Source organism: Bacillus rossius, chromosome 3 (genome assembly GCF_032445375.1).
Source record: "Bacillus rossius redtenbacheri isolate Brsri chromosome 3, Brsri_v3, whole genome shotgun sequence".
In the NCBI taxonomy this organism is placed as follows: Eukaryota; Metazoa; Arthropoda; class Insecta; order Phasmatodea; family Bacillidae; genus Bacillus; species Bacillus rossius.
This window is the reverse complement of record NC_086332.1, coordinates 64,920,148-64,943,775: the sequence shown is the minus strand read 5'-3', so window position 1 is coordinate 64,943,775 and position 23,628 is coordinate 64,920,148. Positions and strand designations below refer to the sequence as shown.

The 23,628-nt window shown below is 34.3% G+C and overlaps 2 protein-coding genes across 10 annotated transcripts in view; one reads left to right on the top strand and one right to left on the bottom strand.

The window, feature by feature from the left end:
* Positions 1–23,628, top strand: part of LOC134530817 (GTPase Era, mitochondrial) — a 38,332-nt gene that overhangs the window by 1,097 nt on the left and 13,607 nt on the right. For all 5 annotated transcript variants that reach the window (XM_063366050.1, XM_063366053.1, XM_063366052.1 and 2 more), the window contains 5 exons: positions 971–1,095; positions 5,478–5,652; positions 7,116–7,331; positions 9,321–9,501; positions 14,868–15,088. In XM_063366050.1, the coding sequence (XP_063222120.1) occupies positions 971–1,095; positions 5,478–5,652; positions 7,116–7,331; positions 9,321–9,501; positions 14,868–15,049 (879 nt within the window). In that variant the 3' untranslated portion in view covers positions 15,050–15,088. The remainder of the gene's footprint in view (positions 1–970; positions 1,096–5,477; positions 5,653–7,115; positions 7,332–9,320; positions 9,502–14,867; positions 15,089–23,628) is intronic.
* LOC134530818 (sulfotransferase 1C4-like) overlaps positions 18,302–23,628 on the bottom strand; it is a 116,007-nt gene continuing 110,680 nt past the window's right edge. For all 5 annotated transcript variants that reach the window (XM_063366057.1, XM_063366054.1, XM_063366059.1 and 2 more), the window contains exons 6-8: positions 22,204–22,298; positions 21,101–21,284; positions 18,302–18,644 (exon numbers count right to left, since the gene is read on the bottom strand). In XM_063366057.1, the coding sequence (XP_063222127.1) occupies positions 18,523–18,644; positions 21,101–21,284; positions 22,204–22,298 (401 nt within the window). In that variant the 3' untranslated portion in view covers positions 18,302–18,522. The remainder of the gene's footprint in view (positions 18,645–21,100; positions 21,285–22,203; positions 22,299–23,628) is intronic.

The following is a 23,628-nucleotide window of genomic DNA, read 5'->3' as shown; positions in this document are numbered from 1 at the left end:
TGGCGGAGATAAGAAATTCCAAATACTTTAGGAGATATCGAATTTTTAAATTTCATCACGATTATACCAGTGCTTTCATGTGGCTTTCAACATTGTTTCTTGTTTACGAGTAGGTATCTATTTTTTTATAGGATAATGATGTCACGTGATTGTTCGTGATAGGCCGGAATTCAAATGAACCAATACGTGATTATTTAGTTCATTTATTGTTTAAAACGGTGTTTAATTACCGCATCCAACTTAGGCGAGTTTTTAACGTTTCTAATTTTAAAGTCTTATTTGTTATTGCGCAAGTAATAAGTAACAAAAAAATTTTACGTGAGTTGTTACTGTTCATCCTTTGTCCCGGTTTGTTAGGTCAGGTCAGTTACATTATAAAATACTTTAAAACTAAAGAATCATTGAAATTAATTCATATTATTTTTAATGTACGCTTAGTTTCAAAGTATTTATAATGTAACTGACCTGACCTAATCGACCATTTTCATTAATTAGGCATTCACAAACACATGGCAATAAAAAAAATCGCACCCGTAGATTGATTACACAGGTCTTGTATAGCAAAATAAGAACGGCAATATCTCCTAAAGTATTTGGAATTTCTTATCTCTGCCGCTTTTAATGAAAAGAGGAAGTTAAAGAGCATCTAATGAAGGTATTTTCGGATTTTTAACATTTATTTTCGCAAATACCGCTCAACTACATATTTACCTTTTATCATAACTATATGATCAGACTTTGAACACTTAATTTGTGCACAGTGTAACTGCTAGGTGTACAGCATTTATAGTTACCCACATGAGATAAGTTTCTTTGTCTTGGAAGCAATAAGAAGGTGGCTGAAGAATTTGGTTCGTCTGATATGAGTTGGAACATGTTAAACTTTGGTAGGTTTGGGACTTTTTATATTTTGGATCCCTCCTTAAATGGATTATCACCAAGTGTTTGGATGTTACCTCTTTGTTCAAAGGTATGCCCAATATCGAGTAAGGTCCACACAACGAGGTGCAAAGTCCATGCTGTGGCAGTGGAAGGAAACACTCAGATGGTTTTTCTTGACACACCAGGGCTGGTTTCAGCGGAGGAAACTAAACGGTGAGCCTTGGGAGTTAGCTCTGTGAACTGAAGTGTATGCAGGGTTCTATTAGCGCTAGTTTTTAGTCCACATTATTTAAATTATAGGTACCTTGATAATTCTGCAGATCAGTGGCAGGAGAAATGAGGCTAATAATAATTTAAGTGAAGGTTCCTTGGGTTAGGTAAACTACATTAATAGTATGTATTTAATTCATAAAGCTAATTGTTTAGGAGAGTGTTGGATCCTAAAAAATGCAAATGGAAAACCATAAATTTATTGTTTTACTTTCTGTTATAGTTTTTAATCATTATGTAAAATTACATTGCAATATTCCAAGTAGTCTACCAATACAGTAGTTTATACTGAATGGTTAGGTTCCGTTTTAAAATACTGCAAGAAGATGGTAATGGTTAGTTAGTTTAGGTCAGCTACAATAGGTAGTTAAGTATTATGTAGGCCTATTCATTATGTAGTAAATACATATTATTAATCTAGCTGACCTAACCCAACAAATCTTTCCTTTTTGCAAGAATTAGCAACACATGCAAAAATCTAACTTTGGAATCATATAATAATAACTAGCTGTGATACCCATCGTTGACGGGTTTCTTTTTCAATCTTATTGCAAAACATTCTGATTTATGATGTACTCGGCTACATATATAAGTTTCTAAATCGCTTAAAATTAACTCATACTCATGCTATCATTATTTTTTTTAAAGGAAAAAACATTGTGTTGAATCTAGAACGTGATACCAGCAATTGAGGAAGCTTAATACAGTGACAAGGGGAAGGTAGGGAAAGAGAATGATGTCATAGTAGTAGGTGAATGAGAGAAAATAATTCAGGTGTTTTTCATAAGTAGGTATCAGTGTACCGTTCATGTATTGGTATCAACGTAGGCGAGGCTTGTAATGCTTGATTTTTTCAGTTTGTGAGAGGTAGGTATTTAAATTTTAAAATATGTGAAAAATTAGAAAATAATAATTTTTTTTTGTATTGTGAAATATGTTACAGTTCCACCCAGTGTACTCTATTTAACGATACCAGTATTTAAATCGTTGAATTTGTGAAAAATGTAGAAAAAAATGTTTTTCTTGGTATAGAGAAGTAGAGTACAGTTCCATCCTGTGTTTTTATTTGGCGATACCAGTATTTAAATTATGATATGTGTGAAAAATTAACATACAACATATTTTTCTTGGTATCGTGAAGTAGAGTATAGTCCCACCTGGTCTCCTATATTTCAAGATATCAGTATTTAATTACATTAAAAATGTGAAATGTATAATCAAAATGGTATTGCCGTAATTAAGTTGGTAAAAAAATCCTAGATTTCAAGGAAATGTGATATTGGTATCGTAATATAGAATAGAGCCTAAATGTTCCCTGCCCAAAACCCTTATATTCCTGCACTTTCCCGCAAGTAAGAAGTGGTGGTAATGACGTGAGCCACGCTATCTTGGTGACGTCATGAAAAATGGTATGGTATCACATTGTAGTATAGTCCCAAAAAATTTAGATTCGTCATGCATAGTTTAGTTCTCTGATTACATCACTGGACAGTTGTACTCATTGTTGTGGTATAGGCATAAAAGTTCAGCTAGTTTTTACAACCATTCAAAATATTTGATCCTCAGTAATTTTAAGTGCTTCATTGAAAATATAATCATTAATGACCTGTGTTCTGAAAATCTGCGAGAGATGTTCTGACAAAGCTCCTTTGTATTTAGTCCACAACTGAAGAGGGTTGGATCATCACAAAGTACTAATTAAAATAAAAAACAGTTCTCAAATTTTAGCAGGCAACTGACAATACAGCTTCCTCCATCGTAGCACCCCAATGGTCGTAATTTTCCAACAACCCTAACATCTCAAAGGCTTTCCCATAGGTAGCTTGCTCTTGCACATTGATTTTTCTTGAGTTCCTGGAACCCCATCGGTCCCCACACGTAGTTCAGTAGCATGCGCAAGCAGTAGCACTCAAAGTTGCTTACATGCACAGTGTATATCCGGCTGAGTGCGTCTCCTGCCTTCACACCTGGCCAGTTGTCGACAAGTATCCCTCGTACACTGCATGTATAGTAGCAAGGAATTTTGACGTAGATTAGAACAAAATCATCAACTTGGCAAAGTTGAAAAAATGCAGTTGGTGTCATCCTAGGAGTAGTCACTCTTTTTTCGCAATAATTCTGCTCTGTGCAGTAAACATGCTCGCCATTAGGTAAGTGCACTGCCAGATGGTTGACAGTGGGATGTCTCGTGCAGTGGCAAGCTCAAGAGCCACCACCACGCTTCGTTACTGCTCACATATCAGCCAGTTATAAAAGTTTGCGCTTCGTCTCTGGTATCAATATTGACATTTCCTTGCTGAAGATTAAAAACTGCTTGATCGTTTCCTGTATTGATATACTTGCAGATATATTTTATTGCTTGTACTTAGTTACAAAAGTCTACATTTATATGAGCTTTAATTAATTTTTCCAGGAAGGGATAATAAGGTACAATCTGCTGTTGTCTACTACGGTTTCCTCTGGACTGCCGTAGATTATAATGGTGGTAGTGCACCCTTCGTACTCAAGTGATCTGTGTTTGATAAGGTGATAGCCATTATTGTTCGTTTACATGTCTTTCAGTAGCACCTGGGTATAGTTTTCATTGTACTTTCTATCCTTCATGCACGGAGATGATGGGTTTTGTGCATTGCATTGGCCATGGATTGTAGATATTACTACTACGTCGTACAGATTCTTGTCGATTTTCAGATCAGAGATCTCTGGACTTATGATATCAATGTGGTTGGGACACAATTTTTCTTTCAGCCACAGCAATAACTGTACATGGAGCAATTCACGCTTTTGCCAGTGTATATACTTCTATGAAATTCTTGCCGTCGGTCGCTACACTGCCCTTTCTGCAACAGCACGTCTGCGGGCTTCTGCTTCTTCAACTCTTACGATGGGTGATATAAAATAGCTTATCACCCACAAAGCAAATATTCTGTGCATTATTGACAACTTTCTTGAGACTGTTACAGCATTTCAACAGCTCTGTAACCCACATGACGCTCAGCTTACTCTTCATAGAGAGCTTGTGATTGTTCTTGTGTCTCAGCAGCTCGTTGTGATGCCAAATATTCAGCATGTTGTTGACAACATTCTTGAGACTGTTTCAGTGTTTCAAAAGCTATGTAATTCGCCTGATGCTTCGCCTCGAGTTTTGTAAAATAGAAACTAATTACATTAAAATTTCCATAAAAATTTGTAGAGCTGTTTTTTTGATTAATAAATATGGTTAGAATTTTAGCTGAAAATTTACACATTATACAAACAAAATTAATTTACTTTTAGATAAAATTGAAGGTATCAACTTTTGCTTGTAAGTATACGTATTTAGATATTGGCTGTATTGCAAGTTTCATGCCTTCTTAACTGTGAACAGTCATCTTAATTGCAATATAGCTAAGACCCTGCATGATTAGGTGTATAGGATTCAGCATGAGATGCACTTAGTCTTCACTACCTAGATCCGTTCTAAATAAATTAGTTATATTAGGAACAAAAAATCACATTCTCTGCATGGCATGAATTAACTGTGCAGAAAAATATTTATACCAAGAAAATCTGCTGAGTCACAAAATGCCACTGATTCTTGATAAAGCATTTATGTATAGTTTTATAAGTTTTACTTACAGTTAGTAAGAACTAACATGCTTTGCTTAGTGTAGAACAAAAACACAAGGGCAATTAGCAGTATTTGTTACTCTCTCTTATTTTAAGTTTTCATGGTTTGTTAGTTTTTTTTTTTTTTAGTAGAACTGTAGTAGTTTGTGTACCATATGTATGTCGACTACAAAATTCTAAACTTTTACTTGACTCATCATGTCACAAGTAATTTTATGAATGAATCAGGCCAACCGGTTCATATCTCACTGTTTTACAATCTCCCAACTCGGGTTCAGCTTTTGAGTAATTATATATTAGAGAACAAATCATTTGCAGGCCCTTTGCATATCTTTTCTCTTTTTAAGAGGAGCCATTCTATTTATGTTATAAAGGTAGGATCTCACAGGACATTTTGATTTTTATTTATTTTACATTAATTAAGGGCCATTTATTTTGTAAATTTAACCCTATAACTCCCTTGCATTTGTTTCTTTGTCCCAAATATTTTCAAGAGATATTTATTAAGTGCGTTTTAACTATTAGTAAGACAAGAAAAAAAAAAAATCTACTGTGTGAGACCCGAGCTTAAGCTAAGGCAAATGTTAGGTGGCTCTTTCTACACTAATAGTTTGCAAGTTATTTTTACCACAATTTACGTTATCAACACTAGCCTGTTACACAACCACTGTAATGATGAGACTTGTACAGGTGCCTTGTTCCCATCGGTCGTGCAGATTTAATTTGGAGCAGCAGTTCACCCGTGACGGGGAGAAAGCGATGGCAGAAGCGGACGTGATTGGGGTCGTACACGACGCCTCGAATCGCTGGACCAGGGACAGACTGGATGTCAAAGTGTTGCGACTGCTGCACATCCACTCAGACAAGGACAGCTTCCTCATTGTGAACAAGGTTTGCTTTGAGCGATCATGTAAATAAATTTATTTAGGAATGATAAATTTTGGTAAAATTGAAACAAAATGAACGTTCTTATATTGTACTACAGCATTTGAACTTAGGAAAATTGGTTTTATATACCTTCTAAATGTAGTAATATTAAGTTATAGGCATATAATGTAAAAGGGGGCAACTCATGAGACAATTTAATTTTATAATCATTCTCATGCGAATTATACGGTTGAATTAATCTTGCAATAACATTTATCATAGTATTAGAGTCCACTAATGTATCACACTAACATGATTACAAAATTTTTAAAACAGTTTCTACCAAAAAAAAAAGATTGCTCCCACAATCACCTCTTTGTGGTGTATGGCTTGAAACCACATTTTTATTTATGTTTAAAAGCTGGAGTAAATTTTTGCTTGTACAGCAACCAAAAAATATTTATAAAACACATTTCCACTGAAAATTAAACAAAGACTAAATGTTTTATACCTAGTTAAATAAATAAATTATAATCTAGATTATATAGTATAAAACAGTGACATATAAGTTTTTTTGTTAGTTTTAAAGTAGATATTTGAACAGAAACTATTTTTGTATTTTGCCTAATGTAAAAGCAACATTTGGGCACATTTTATTAAAGCCAAGCAATATAAAAGTTGGTCTCCTATTTACTCCACTACCAGTTTATCCCATCTTACCCTATGCAATGTTTATATATGTATATATAATGTATAAGTTACATAACTTGGATAATGTTCCATCGAATCAATGTACGTTCTTAAGCAATAGTAGAATAAATGAGTGGACAAATCAATAAATGAGGACTCTTGTATGTTGAAATTTTTTAACCCATCTTTTTTTAAATTTTTTTTTATTGTTAGGCTTACTTAGTAATTGCAAAGTATTTTGGATAACAACTCAGGCCTGCCCAGATTTTTCATGGGCTTGGAACAGATAACTATAAATGATGTAATCTTTTCATTTTAAGTTATGATCTTAATTATTAAACCATATCTAAAAATATACGTGGACAGTTTGCATTATGTATACAACCTACACCACATAAAGACTTCTAGGCTGAATACTTTGAAGAATGGTCATTATACTGATTGGCTAATGGTTCTGTAGACTTGAATCAGTGAAATATTTAGAATTTTTTCCTGCTAATGATTTAGTAAAACCAATACCAGTTTGTAAATATTGTAATTAAAAATATCCATTTTATATAATGTTTTAATTTATTTGGACGTAATAACACTCGTTTCTAACATGTTCCTAGGGTAGAAAGCACTTCCGGCCATCTTCTCTTAGCAGGCGCTCGACAACCCGGCAGTAAGTGTGGAGCAAAATTTCTAAATGATCGCAGCTTGGATGGCCACTTTTGAAAATTTAAGGGTGTAATCATCACTGGCCCCGAAAGCGTTCCATGGTTTTGTAGCTGACCCTGAGTGACTTCTCCCACCAGATAGACACTGTGAAATCGAAACGGAAGCTTCTCGACGTCGTGCACCGTTTGACGACGAGCAAGGCTGGCGGCCAGCGTAACTCTGGCGCGCCAGGGAAGCGGAAACTGACGGAGAATGAGTTGCTGGTGGTAGCCCAGGAGGAGCGGGGCTGGCCGAGCTTCAGGGAAGTTTTCCTGGTATCGGCTCTCGATGGCTCCGGAATGGACTCCATCAAGGTAAACGTGGCTCTCTTTTCGAGATGGGTGGGTGAGGAATGGGTTTTGCTTTTAATTTAGGTCTGAAAAAACTAACCCACATTTAAAATGTAGCTCTAGTTTCACTGACAGCATTGCATGATCTAGTTTTCTTGGATTGTTGTAGCTGTCGTAATAATTTTTTTTAGCTCTTCTGGCGACATTTAAATAAGTTTTACTTATGCTTAACATTCGTTGACATCGCGGTCATAAGAGACCAACAAACTCAAAAACACAGTTCTAGGAAACAGGGAAACTGACTAATGAGTAAATCATGGCTTTTAATAAGGAGCCATTGTCTGTTTCTTGGAATAGTTTCGGGATTCTGTGAAAAATTTAACTCAGAATAATCGGACGGGGATATGAAACGGGATTCTCTGGAATGCAATTCCCAGCTTGCACCTTTAAGGAAATTAAATAAAATAACTATGGAAATATGATAGTTAAATTCTATATAGGTTATGCTTAACTGGTACTGTAACTTTTAAATTAAATTAATTATAAATTATTTCTTAAGTTTTTCCTTGAGTAATTTTACTACTTCATCGATGGTTTGATTATAGTTTTTACTGGAACACTTTAGGGCAGTTATATTTTGAAATCTCACTGAAAAATTGTTCTGAAAACTTGGTATTAGCAATTCCAGATTTATATCTTTAAAAGATAAATAAAAAAATATTTGTTTTATGGGTGGATTTCAGGCAAATCAAACATAAAATAATAATTTATGTTTATAATGCAACAGGGCATCCAGATGGAATTGAAAGTGCTAAATGCTCTGTTGCACTGTAGAATGTGAAAATCTTAAGGTCCTACTTTCAAAACTACCAATGATTTGATAGGAAAAAAAAAACATAAAATTTCAAGAATATGTAAATTACATTTCTGCTTATTTTCATGTAGAAAAGTTCAGTTTTATTTATATTTAGTAAACAACAACAACAACAATAATAATAATAATAATAATAAAGAGGCTAGATTTTAAAGTGAAAACTTTTATCTTATTACACTGAGAGCGAATAATTGACTAATACTAATAAAAACTACTACTGTGAAAGTTTCTTATGAACATTTGTATATACTTTTGTGCTTCTAAAGATATGCCCAGCCTTACTAAATTTCATTCAAAATTGCAGTAGAAAAACTGCTTAACACGTCAATTTGTCATGCCTCAAACATTTTAATGCATATGTTTCTTTTTTGTACAAATATCCAATAACAGCTTTTGTTTTCTCGTCATCATAACCCATCACAACAGAAAAAACAGATATTGAAAAATCTGAAAACAGCAAACAATCCTAGTAAAGATTAATGCCATAATAATTTTGAAGTTGCTACATACCAAAAACATTCACCCCAAAGCCGTAGATATTGTTTTAACGTCAGTACTTGCGTGAAAAAATGCCTTGGGGTATGTTGAATCTCGGCTGTCTCATGGCACCACACGTAATGGTAGTTGATCTCTAATAGTTCACCTGTGGTGTGGAATGTGAATTTTTATGAGAAATTTTTTTAAATCTGCAAATGTCTGACCAATCATTGTAAACATTTGTGAAAATCACTGTGTTTCTGCCAATACCTTTTAGTCTTGAACTATACGTAAAAATGATAAGACCTGTAAAAAAAAAAAGAAGGGTAGGCCTAAAATAATTATGTATAACTAAAATTTTTACCAACTACATCTACCAGCAGCGAATTAAAAAGCAGGGCATCTCATCTTCCTTATATTCTATGGTATGTAGTTACTGTTTGTCGTTTTAGTCACAATTTAAGTAGACCTACTTAATTTGTAATGTTTTTTTACTCTTAATTATTTATAAAAAGAAAACTTTGTGGTGCCAGTTTAAAAGTATATGTAAAAAAAAATTTTGTTACTATAAATGTTTAGCGTGAAATCATCACCCCCTTCGTCCTACTGAGATTGTGGAATGATCTGCCTCACGGGCGAGGGGTGTGCCGGTGTGGTCGCAGGCGTACCTGCTGGAGAGGGCCCGGCCGGGGGCGTGGGTGTTCCCGGCGGACCGGGTGACCGACCAGCGGCCGGAGCAGATGGTGGAGACGACGGTGCGGGCGAGGCTGCTCGACCACTTGCCCCAGGAGCTGCCCTACGTCATGCGCACCACACTCACCTACCTGCAGGTCAACGAGCACGGTGAGTGCTGTCTTCATACCTGCGTGTGGCGTGTTGTTCTGTGTGACGGTCGTGTCTGCTACTTTCTGTACAGGAGTTGATTTAATACAATTTCTTGGTTTTGCATTGTTTGGCATAGAAAAACTGAAGAATGCAAATTTAGTAATAAAAAAGAAAACATAAACCACACAGAACAAGCCTAACAGATAAACACAACAATGTACAGAAACAGGTATGTATTATGAACAACACAATCTGTTTGTGCATGTTGTCGTTATCATGTTGTTCATAATACCTGTTTTGGTACATTTGACCAATGGTTCTTTCCAAGATTATCCATCCACCGAAACAGGTATTATGAACATGATGATGACAACATGCACAAACAGATTGTGTTGTTCATAATACCTGTTTCGGTGGATGGATAATCTTGACAAGAACCATTGGTCGAATCACAACTACCAACCCTTACCATCCTCTTTGTTTGTAGTTTAATGAGATTATCAGATGATAAAAAATTACTGTACAGTACAATTTAAAAGAAGTTGTATTAAGCTACTCTATCAAAAGAATACAGATGAGCGTTGGTCTAGTAGTAGAATCCGCGTATGTCATAAGTGAAACTTCTTGCTTACTATATTATTAGGTATGGGAAACATAATTCTCTTTGGCTAGGGTCGCAGATAAAAAAAAATGTATGTAAGTATGCAAGCATTCAAGTATACAAGCATTCTATGTAGTATGCAAGTATGTAAGCATTCAGGTATGCAAGTATTCAAATATGCAAGATTACATGTGTGCAAGTATCTGCATCATATCTACCCCTCCCCTGCTGTCCCCTTTTACTTAAATTTTCCTCTCCTCTCCCAGTTTCCCCACCATGTTCCTATCCATTCCCCCCATATGATCAGAATTTTCGTACTACTTGAAAATTATAGTCCCCTCAGCAAAGAAGTTTCACTGCAAAAATCTTTATATAAATGTACTGGTGAAATATGTAATATAACCTGCCAGAATGAAAACTGATAATAATGATAAACTATCTGAGAAAGCTAAAAGCACTGGTAGTGCAGTAATGCAACCTTGCCACCAAGGTCAACAACTGGAATCCACCTGGAAATATCTGAAAGTGAGTGTCTTGATTGGTGCCAGATTCTAGAATGTGTTCCGAACCTTATAATACCAGGTTAAAAACCTTTCATAGTATTAAACTTTTGAATTTTTTGAAGTGATTGCCAAAGATTAATTTGGTTACGTTTGGAAGTATATAGTGTATAGTGTAAAGCCATATATATTAAGCCTGTGCAAAACATTCACTAAGTGAATTAACTGAAGCTCTTTTTAATATTATATTTGACTTCTCCAGGAAATTGGCCATCAGTTTTACTTGAAACTTTAGGTGTGATGCAGAGCTTTAAAATATTGGAAGCCTAAGATTCACTCGTTAAAATATTTTGATTTTTTTTAACGTGATAACGTCTTATAAATCGATGAACGCTGGCTGACGCACGAAAAAGCATGACTCATTGTCACGTTACACCTGAGCCGAGCGTGCAAGCAAGAGCGCGGAACAAGCAATAGAGAGGCAATGACAAGTTGAACCGGCCAACCACCATGCGACAAAATCTTCTATAATATCAAACAGGTTAAGGCGGGCTTTTTAAAAGCAGCAATTTAAAAAATTTGATTTATTTGTCCAATTTCGTCATTTCAAATTAACAATTTATTGACATTGATTTGATTTCAGTTTATTTCTATAACTAATTGTTCGTGATTATATTTAAACAAATTATTTAAATTAAATTTGCAGAAACTGTAAATAATATTTGAAAATTAAAAAGGATGCATTTTTCATCAATGTTTTCTTATCATGTTATCACGTAAAATTATCATCCGTAAACAGACTTTACAGACAACTCCTCCTTTTTTTTTTTCATTGTTTCTTCTTGAATAAGGTTGGTTACTTAAAAAAATCAAAATTTGGCACTTCAATTGCTTTTATGAATGCTCAATATTAATATCGTGCATGGCTACTTTACAATTTATATTTAATGATGTTATACATAGGGCCGAATTGGTTAATAGCTTAATTGAGGCGGTCTACGTAAAAAGGGCACTTTGGCTATATGTGTGTTCTGAGAAAAATGGATTTTAATATTTCACTGTTTATTTAAATATTGTTATGTTTGTTACCAATTGTACAGTATCTCAAGCAATGGATAACACAGGTTTCTTATACTAAATAATCTTATTATATGTTGATAAATATTATATTTAATAATATATCAAATAGTTTTAAATTGCATGTTATGAGCCCTTTTTACGTAGAACATATAACATTAGATATGTAAATGCCATTAAGTAGATTTACTATTGTACTAGATCTAAATGATAATTTCCTTACGTTTAAAACAAAAGTGTTTGTGTTATAATCATATTGTCTGTTACATTATTAATTTTTGCTTATAATAAAAATGCAAAAATAAATGCAATTTGTGTGCTTAGTAACAATAAATACTTTACTGTTGTGATTGTTGTTGCTGACTGTGACAGTTACGACATATTAAAAATACAATAAAGTACTTAAAATACACAAAAAAATTACTTAAAATAAAACAACCTTGTCGAACATAAATAATAATAATAAAATCTTAATAACTCAAAAAACAACCCCATCTTGCTACTTCATTATACATGTTTTTTTGACATTATTGAAAAATACAATAGAATTGTAGAGTCTGTACTACATAAGGTTTCCAGATTTTGAAAGATGCTTATCAGCCCCATTGTGTTGACCTTTAATCCCTAGGAGTTTCTTGGAAAAACCCAGACTTTGAAATCCTGTTTACAGTCCGTTTTCTCAGAAGAGAACTGTCACAATCTGGAAACATTATGTGGTACAAACTATAGGCTTATTTACAAAGGGATCTAACATATATCTTTAAAGTAAGACTTTTTTAATGTTGGAAACATTACTGATTATTGCAGTCTTTGGAAGTTTTAGCAATGATTTATCATGCCAACAATAAAGTCTTTGTCATCCTCACTCAAAAAACGAAACAGGCTTTTCACATCATCTTCGTTGACCTCTGGCCATGGCGAAAGCTCTGCACAAGCATTTTTGAAGTCTCCAGTAGCAGGTTTCCAGATACGGAAGACATCAAAGAGTTCAGTGTAGGACTGAGAACATAAAATTGCACCATTCCTCTGGTATTTGATAATCACATACTTCATGATGGTGAAAGAAAATTTGTGTGTGGAAATAGGCTTGGTGTAGAAAAACTGTGACAGATATCTGTACCAATCTTTCAGCAAACCCCTATCCATAATAACCTCAAATGGCGAAGGACTTATTCGGCATGTGACCATAGCTTCAAGATGAGGCAATCACTTCCTTTTTCTTGATTTTCTTCCTGATCAATCTGAAATTGCGGTCACACTGAGAAAAGCTGTGCCCCCGTACAGGAAACATATGTACAATATTCACATTATGCACCTTGGCAAACCAGGCTGAAAATTTTGCCACAGTCGTGTTTCTGTTCTGTCTTCCAGCTGCATCTGAGAGGAAAACTATTGTAGATACAAGAGAAAACTTACGCAACTGTTTCTTCCGGCAATCGTACAAAAAAGACACAACAGAATTAGGGTTTTTCTTTCCATCACACTCAGTAAAACAGTAGCAATAACTGGAATCATCATTGAAAACATGTACGTTGAAGCAGTACAGCCAAAACATTATTTTATAAAACTGAGTATTTACATTCAATTTTGGAATGTGATAGTTCTGAGCATAATAAAACTCTATTATAAGAAGTAACCGGTCTTCTTTGCATTTATTTTTGTAGTTGTCACGCAACTGTTTACGTTTTTGAACTTTCCTTTTGTGCAATTCAAAGAGTGGACAACATGGATCACTGGAGTCATTATTCAGCTTGATTTTGCATTCTTCATAATAATCACATACACCCGTCTTTGGTTTATGCACACTGCATGGAAAACGTGTTTTGAAGTACTCATATTAAGTCTTATACGTCATCCCCAAAGGTTTACTACATTTTTATTTGTAGTACCTACTTCTTAAACATGTCATATAAATCTTTTGTAGTGAGGAGTGTATTGTCAAAATACAACATGTTACTTTTTTCTTTACAATAGTGACTTTCATCATGAGGTAACATACTAAGATGTACACCCATCATTTCAATCACATCATCAGATATATTTCTAGGTCGATTATTGTGAGTGTATCTCTTCTCTTCGAAAGATTCATTCAATAACAGTTTTTTCTGAATAACTCTTAGACGTTTCACAGATACTTGAAACAAACTTAAAAGAAATTTACGGCATACTGGTATCCTGCAACCACTTGCAACAATAACATATATCCAAGTGTGGTCCTGCGGCTTTTTTTGGTGTACAATCTTCCTCTTAGGTTCTGCTGCAACCTCCATGCATTTTCCCAATAAGAATCTTGAAGACATTTTGACTGACCATTATAAAACGAATTAAACATATTTACCTGTGCTCCAAAAACCCATCCTCTCATAACACTTCTTTTGACAACAGTCAGAAACAAATGTGAAGTTTTTGGCACACACAATTTTCCCTGAAGAGCAAACATAACCTTCTCCTCGAGCACGTTTCTTTTTCACTTCCTCATGATGTTTGTTCTTTTGTTTATTAACAATCTTCCTTTTTCTTACAGATGTGCAATCACATTCTACAGTATTCTCATTACACCCATTCATCTTAAAAACTACGTGAAATAAATCTAACTTGCAAGACACATTGTTTCACAACAACAAAATATAAACACAGACTTTAAATAAAACCATAGAACAGTGTACTGTCATGTTGTTGCACATCTTACTACAAACATGTGTACCTACCAACTTCAGTTTTTAACATATTCAGTTAATTTACTATTATGCTAAACAACATGGAGAGAAAATTAGTTCTGCTTAAAAAGGGCACATAGACTAGTGTGTTTGCACGTCTTACTATAAAAAGGTGTACCAACTTCAGTTTTCTTGATATACAGTTGAAAATTTTACTACATATGCTTAACAACATAGCGGAATAGAAAATGAATTCTGCTTAAAAAGGGCACTTACACCAATGTGCCCCTTTTACGTCGACCGCCTCAATTAGTTCAAATATTACAAACATTAAACAATTTTATTTTTACTTAAATCCTGTACTTTATAAAATAAGTTTTACAGCTTCACCGAAAACAGTATTCACAATTTGAATCGACTTCATGAATATTTTTTGAAACATTCAATTTTATATTTGCTTTGCATCAAAAAACTAGTATTCGCACATGCCTATCATATATTAGTGTTATATTTGTCAGTTTATTGGGACATGATAATGGCTTACTGCAGGACACCTGGTGGCAGTAGTCGTGGTGGAGTGCCCCAGCCCTCGGCTGGAAAAGATCGTGCTGGGGAAGAAGGGGGAACGTGTGCGAACCATCGCCAGGGAAGCTGAGTTGGACCTGTTCAGCGCCTTCAAGCAGCCTGTGTTCCTGAAGCTGGTTGTGCAGAGCACGGACAAGAAACTGTGAGCACCGTCGTGATGCCGGCAATAACCGAGTTTCTTCTCCGTAAGTACGGTGATCGTCACTAGGGTAGTGTGCGGCGTCACCAGTCATTGCAAAACTCATCTGTGTTCTCGTCTTGCTTGCAATATTTAATTTGATTTATCTTCCCGTGTAAAAAAAAAAGGTAGGACTTAAAGTCAAAGGCATATAAACACAGCCTTAAGTCAATAATACCTTCCAAATTTATTGTGCTTTTAAACCACTTTGGTATTGACTTGGTACTCCTACGTTTTAGTCATACTGAGAAGTAAGATTGGACCCACGCAAAAGAGTATAATGTGTGACCGATCTCGGCCACTGAGAGGAGGCAGAACCATGAGTGCTTTTGGAGAGTTGTAGAAGTCCTTGGTCTGTACATGTATTTTTTCCCTACATGTCTTATTTTCATTTATCTAGATAATTATTTCTCAAAAGGTGCATTTGCTGCGGTACACTAGTGTGCAATGAGCTTTGCAAAACTTATGACTATGTGATATGTGTGGCTTGTTGGTTAAAATTACTAAAATAGTTTCATTTATAAAATTTATTCAGAAGCTTACTATTTATATTCATACATAATAAATGCAATACTACATAAAGCAGGAGTCAGTGAACAGAAAACAATATACTATATACGTCTGAAACATATCATAGGACGGAAAAAAAGATACTCTTGCACAAATCACAGAGACACCATGCAGGAGTTAGTGTCGTGACAAAATACGGTACAAACACACTAATCAAGGGAAATAGCTTATCTCTGTTCTCTTAACATATTCTTGCTTATTGTTTGATAATCATGTATTGTTGAATTTAAATCACATTTTTCTTCTACCTATTGCTTCACATTTTCTAGCACCCTTGTTCATTGCCCACTTTTATGATGAACTGACTGCTGGTTGTGTTTTATTGTTTTGTGTAGTTCTTTTGCATTTAAACCCGTTAACTATTTGGAGAAAAATACAGTAGTAAAATGGTCTAAAATTTTTAATGCTGCCCAGCCAGGGACAATACTGTCAATACAAAATTATTAATACAAAAACACTTACATACATAGTTATACAAAGTATCTTCTCATGAATAAGTAGGCACACACTGATATTATTACACTTGGTTGGTTTTTTTGTGTTGCATGCATGTACTTGATTTTAAAGTATTAATTTGTCTGGACAGCATGATAATATTTATAACAATTACAAATTGTTAAAAGTATTTTGTTGTAAGGTTTGTATGAGTGGTTTATAAATATCAGATACAAATTGTTCAGAATTTTCAGTTGCTTCTACTGAAAATGGTAGGTCAGTTTTGTTTCCTAGATCTCTGTACTAATTTAATTTCAAGTATCTAACCATCTAAATTTTGTATTTTTACTAAATAATTTTGTTATGAGTCAACCAGTATCAAGAAATAAAATTTTTCAATGCTTATCCTTTTCTTAAAAGTTAGTTCAAAGATTTTGTATTTGGTGAAAAAAAAAAATTTATATGTATATATCTTAATCTTCTTAATTATATAAAAAAATAATGTTTTTGTGTTCGTCTTCTACATGATCACACATCGTTCATCTGATTAGTTGAAACTTTGTACACTTGACCTTCGAAACAAGGAGGTCATTGTAGGTGAGATTTTTATAAAACAAAACCTTTAAAGCATAATTTAATTATTCTAGGTGAAAAATCACTATTCCATCGTCGTAGTACAGACTAACCAATGTGAGCTATTAAATGCAGTTCACTCGGCATGAGACAGAGCGTGCGCGTCGCATGCAATCTGCGAGCTATCAATATCGGACTATAAGATTGAAAACGTCTTTGAAAGAAACTTTACACATCACCAACTTCGTATTGCTATTATTTAAATAAAAATAAGTAACTGGTAATATCCTAACAAACTATGGTTTTCAACTTTAAAATACATAGTTTTATATGAGAAAAGAAGTTTATGGGCAACATCTTAAACTGGAGGGGGGGGGGGGGGGGGGGAAGAAATAAAGGTAATGTACATATATCTTATTATTGGCAGGAATGAAACATATGACCGTATTGGACGGGAAATTGTTGTAATGTTAATTACGTACTGTCGAGGTGAGATTCTGATACCAATCCTTAAAGCAGAATTGATTTATTCTGGATTAAATTTTATCATTGCAGTGATAACTTATTGTTCATCTGATCTCTATGACATTTTGCATGCTTGACCTTTGAAACCATGGTGGTATTAATCTATGGAATAGTTATGTGTTCTGAAGTTGAAGTCATCTGGTTAGCCTTTAGGTAGCAAAACAAATCGTAACTGTATAAAGGCTAATATGCTATAAATTTGTTTAATAGCTAGGAAGAATCATAAATATGCCATCATGTAGTGAATTTGCTAAAGAGACATAATACCAACACATCTGCCAGAAATTAGGGTTGAACTTCATTTTAACAAAAAATTGTTTTGCTATGCAGAAGCAAAAAAAGGGGTTCAAGGTTATCCTCAATTTGCCTTCAAGTATTAAAATGGCAAAGATTGTTTACACCAACTCCGTTACTTCTTACCTCTGTGTTTAAAACACAAGGAAGGTCACAGTTCAGGTGAGATTTTGCGCGAGTAGTATAGGATAATTAGAATTACCAATAAGTACTTTACGTCAGTTCCTCTTTTCTATAGTCCGAATAATAATGGTGGTGTGTGAGTTGAGAGAGAGATAGGGACATAAAGAGAAATAGATATAGAGAAAGCGAGAGAAAGAAAGAGAGGCTGGTAGTGATGGAGTGTGAGAGAGAGGTACATATAGAGATTGAGAGAGTGATAGAGAAATACAGAATGATGGAGAGAGATGTAAATATAAAGATATACAGAGAGGTATAGAGCTAGAGATTTATTTAGTGTGTGGTGTATGTATATAAATAAATCAAGAGAAATATAAATATATATACACAGAGGAGATAGATAAGAGATATATAAAGAGATAAAAATAAAGGGTTAGAGATATAGAGAATTATACAGCTATATTTATATAGAGATATATGAAGATACATATAAGAAATACACAAATATGTGTATGTATGTATGTATATATATATATATATATATATATATATATATATATATATATATATATATATATATATATATATATATATATATATATATATATATATATATATATATATATATATATATATATATATATATATATATATATATATATAGAGAGAGAGAGAGAGAGAGAGAGAGAGAGAGAGAGAGCAATGCTTTGTATGTGTGTACTAACTTTAAAAAAATACAAAAAAAAATACAGAGGCATTGCAATGCATGCCGGGAATTAGTGTGTGTGTGTATAATACACATACACACATACATATATACATGCATAGACACACTCATTCATTACAAAGTTAACAAAATGGTTGTATTTTGAAGTACGTATATGAGATGCAGGAACCACTTGAATGTTTTGAACTAGTTTCTTTTCAGTACTTGATGAATTTTGATGGAAACCTAAGGTCTGTAGTTTCCAAATGCTTTTTAATCCAGAGGTCTGCTCGTTTGTTCAGCTCTGGTGTGAACTCATCCACCCAGCCACCATCCTTTCCTGTGGAACAGTTTTCAAAGTAATATTCAGATACGAAACATGTATGTACAATGTACAATAGTTGTTTATGCACTTCAGTGAAGATGAACAAAAATTTTATTTGGTGTAACATCACAATATTTATATTGCATGTAATGTTGGAATTTTCAGTAAAAGCAAATTATTATTGTCATAATTTATTTTTTTTGCTTTGAACCTCATTACACAATTGTCAGTGTCCCCCAAACTTTTTTTTACTTTAAATTTCACTGATCTGCATTTTTGTTTATCATAATTATTATATGTAAATGGTACACCACATAAGAAACCATATTTAAAGCAGTTGTAAATGGGTAAATACAACCATACAAATATTTACATCCAATCATGTCAACGTCACAATCAAACAGATGCAGTTCAGGAAGTTAGAGCATTATGTATTGGAACAGAACCTGACTTTCAGCCCAGTTCTTGGCTTGGCTTTCTGTTCTCATTTTGTCTTCTATAATTCCATACAAGTAAACCCCAGTATAGCAAAGGCCATGCCATTCAGCCCGCATACACCTGAATATATATATATCAAAGCTGTTTTGTTATCCTTACAATTTTTTTTCCTTAAATAGGAGTGAAATAGCATTAACTAATTAGACATCACTATATGACTAAATCTCACTTAAAGACCTTGTAGCTCTCTAACTGTTGTAGTTCACAGCTTACATGTTGGATTATTCTGTTTCTCTACATTGACATTATACTTGTGTTCAGTTATCGGCTGCATTTTATGAGTTAAAGTGAAGATGACATAAAAAAATTAAATAATGAGTACCAATTTAATACTTACGATTGTAATTTGCCTTCCCCCCCCCCTCATTTGCAGAGAAAAGTTACGTTCTTTGAATAATTCTTGCAGTGGGGAAGCTTGATTTAAAAGATTTTCGTGGACATATGCCATTGTTGTTTTCAACTGTATGTTCTAGGACAGGGTTTTTCAACCTGTGGGTTGCGACCCCAATGGGGGTTGCAAAGCCTTTCACGAGTGGTCACGGGTAAAAGAAAATGGCAGGTGTTTGTATGTCCTATTCTACAATAAAAAAAATTACAATTTCAGTGAGAAGGCTTTGCTTGTTTATTTTTTAATAATTTGTTGAAACGTTGAAACATGGTTTTATTTTTCAGATGCAAATAACTAAGTCATTTTCTAATTGAAGCCTATTTCTCTTTTTTAGTTTTTATGTCCATCATTGAAGAGAACATTAATTCACATAGTAAGAAGTAGCAAATGTCACTAATAATTTTAAAGCATCCCTTGCCAGTTTTGGATATTCTTGTTTTCTCTTCATCCAGAAGATGTCAATATTTTGCAGATGAAATTCCATTTTAAGCATGCCTTCAGCATCTAAATCTATAAGATTTTCTTTCATCTTCGTGGTTAGATCAGTCATTTGTACCTTGTGTTCAGAACATTATCAAATAAACTGCAATGGCTAATCGTTGGTAGTAAGTTCTCACATTCCTTGCATGATCCAGAGCTTGCATAATTTGGAAGAGAAACTATTAACTTACTTTCCAGAACTGGACTCTGAAGCTAACAATGGGCACAGATGGCTACTAAATCCTTTCTTGGATATGTCTTAAAAAGCTTACTGTGTTGTTCATCCGTGCCATTATTATTGTGTTATCCAGAATATTTGTTTAGTTTCATTGCTAGGTTTACCCTTGCATCGCCATGTTGTCAATATGTCGTCTAGAATATCTGTTTTGTGGGATCATTTAATTAGTCTGTGTCACTGTGTTGTCCAAGATTGTTGTGTCTGTATTTTCTGTTCTTGTTACAACTGTCTCATTGTTGTCAGCCCACTGTGTTTGTGCTGTGATTTTTTTTACTAATTCCTTCCACAGATTCTCTCACTGCTGTCGATGTGTTTAACATTTGACATAGGCTGATTTCATCTGGTTTTCTGTATGTTTGTGTATTCATCTTTCTTGTTCATCCTTGTGGTTTCTCTATGACATACTGTTAAAACCAGCAATGGTGGTATGTCCATGAAAATCTTTTCAATCAGAAAAAAGGTTGTCTTAAAATCAATTAAATTAGGTTTATTTATGATTCTGTTTATTGTAGGGTACATCCCATTTTCAGAGCGTGAAAAGGAATTAAAGGTGATATGTACTTTAAAAAGAATAAGGTTACTGCTGCTACGTTGTGAGTTGGTGTAGTGGTTGGATTCAGATTCCAAGAGACGAGGGATCGAGTCCGGTTCCAGTCATCCTGATTTTGCATTTCAATGGCATCCCTACTATCACTCTGGCGAATGCTGGTAAGGTTCCTTACAGTAGGTCTCGGCTGCTTCCTTTTCAGAAGGCTCCCTGGCTTGTGCGGTTGAGGGTTTACCTTCCCTAATGACCTCGTAAATCAGACGTGTGTGACAATGGACGGCTGGTCAGGTGACATGGTGTTTTCCCCCCGGGAGCCTCACCCCTCCTCACGAAGGCCTGGTCCCAGTTGCTGAGCATCCCAGCTCGCCGCAGCACCTCCATGTTGACGGCAGGGTTTCTGCGGAAGTTGTCGATGTGCAGGTGTTGGGCCAGCTCTTGCACCTGTTGGCCCGTCAGGTGTCGCCCCAGGAACCCGGCCACCCTCTGTATCGCGGCCGGTAGGTCCTGCAGCGTTTCAGGGTGCAAATTAAACTACGCCACTGCACCCAATACGCTTGCCTGTGTGGGCCCTTTTTGTTCACCATAGATGGCCAGTACTTTGGGTAAATAATTAGAAAGATTTGATTACTAGTTTATTTGGAGAAAAAATTTTAAAATGCATGTTTACTATCTTACAAACCAAACACATTTCCACATATTATTCCTGTGCGTACAGTTTACACAATTTTTTTACTATTTACACAATATTAATTGCAAACTTTTTATACATGAGAGTTTTATTTTCCTACATTCGTCCAATAAAATATGATTGCGTGACAATTTTATCACTAAATTGAGAAATTTTAACACTGTCGCAGAACTTTCTATTTATATTACAACTTGCTAAGACAATGCACAGAAACATTAAAACGCGGAAAAAAACACTTCTAACTTACATGGTATGAGGCAGAAGTATGGCTATGGCTATGGGATGGCGTGCTTTTTTTTTTTTTTTTTTTTTTTAAACTCCTCGGTTTGACTGTATGAAGGAGGCCATGAACTGAACATGCGGAGACATTGTGCTGTCTCCCTCTCTCCCACAGACCGTACACAGCAACCCAGACAAAACCCGATTAAAGCTGGTGTACGGTACTGGTTACGGCAAACACTGAGGCGAGAATGGCACAGAGAAATGAGCAAAACAACATACTGCAGGTGACTGAAGTAGCATGCTTGAGTATACTACATACTGTTTTAGACATAGCGTCTAATGATGCCATGTCACTGGTTTACTAATTTTGGATGCGAGTTTTCATATTCCATTAGACAGCAAAGTGGAATACATATGTCTATAAAATGCCTATGTGGTTACTAAATGTACTCCCAATTTTTTTTTTACCATTTAGTTTGTAATAAATTTATATGTGTGTTAATGCTGGCTTACCTTGATCATATCTTCATAGAACAGAAACAGCATGTTCGGGAGATGCCTCCGCTCCCAGCCTTCCTGTATGTGAGTCCAGTACGGTGTCCATGGCTCTATGAACATTTAGAAACCATCTTGTATGTCTATGTACGGTTAAGCAAATACTGTTCTAAAACTATTTAGCATTGTCTTATGTCTTTTAATTAGCACTCATATAATTTTACTTAATTTATTTTTATTTCAGGGTGTAAATTAAATCATTACTTTTGTATGAATCTCAAAAGTGCCTCCTTTGCTAGCATAGTTTTCAGTTTATAAAATTACTTTTCTTTTAAGATGATGTCAGATATAATTAATGAGTCCCGTGTTCAGATTACCATATTTTGGGATTAGCTGAATAATTACCATATTGCAATATCTCTATAACCATTTAATTATCACATAACACAACCTATAACATTTTTACAAGCACAAAATCTTTAAAAATGCTAATAGTTGGATCAAGACATAAAAAAGAATAAAATAAATTTTTTTAAACATTTATTTTACCCTAAACTCGTTTAGATTAACCACATTTCCCGATTAGTGGACTCCACTGTATTAATAATTCAATAGTTATGTGAGGCAATTTGGTCTTGAGCATGGAGTTAGAACAACCTTTCCTGTCCTCATGCAATCTAAAAAAAAATTTTGGTGAAATCTTTTGAGTAAATTATGTAGTGTAACAAAACTAAACAAAAATAATTGGTGCATGGCAGCTACGCGCATTAGATGTGAAACTTAACAGATGGAGGAATGAATAGCTAATTTTTAAGGGTACACAAATATTTGAAACATGTATAATTAATAATTATGCATAAAAGTACATCATCTATTCACTTGTGTTTATCTCTTCATTGAAAATTGAGGATAAAATGATGAGTTTGATATAGCTAAAATATGATAGGCTACATAAATTCACAATTTGAGTCCATCTAAATGTCTACAATATACTGTGTGAATAGATGTTTCTGATCTTGTATTGGATATTGTTCCATCATATTCATTTCAAATTTATAATTTTTTTATCCAAAAAGTCAATCAGCCAAAATGTTTACACAAATTTACACATTTCTAATTGAATTTGAATGAATAAAAACTGTTTGTTTCCAGCGTGACGATAAATGTAGCACAGACTTCTTTTGTTTTGCTCACTCTCAGATAAAAATGAGACCTTGACAGCCATGATAGATAGAGAGGAAAGATGGAGAAGGGGATATATTTTATTTTTACTCTACATCCTAACAAAAAGATAAGCGGAAGGGTGAGAGCATTGGAACTCTTCAAACAACAGTTTTATAAATAAAAGAGGGGGATTAAATTTAACTTCCTTTCTTTTAAATTCAACAGCTTAAAAAAAATTAACAAAGTCATCAAGCTGCATTATAGGTACAAAATGCTAAC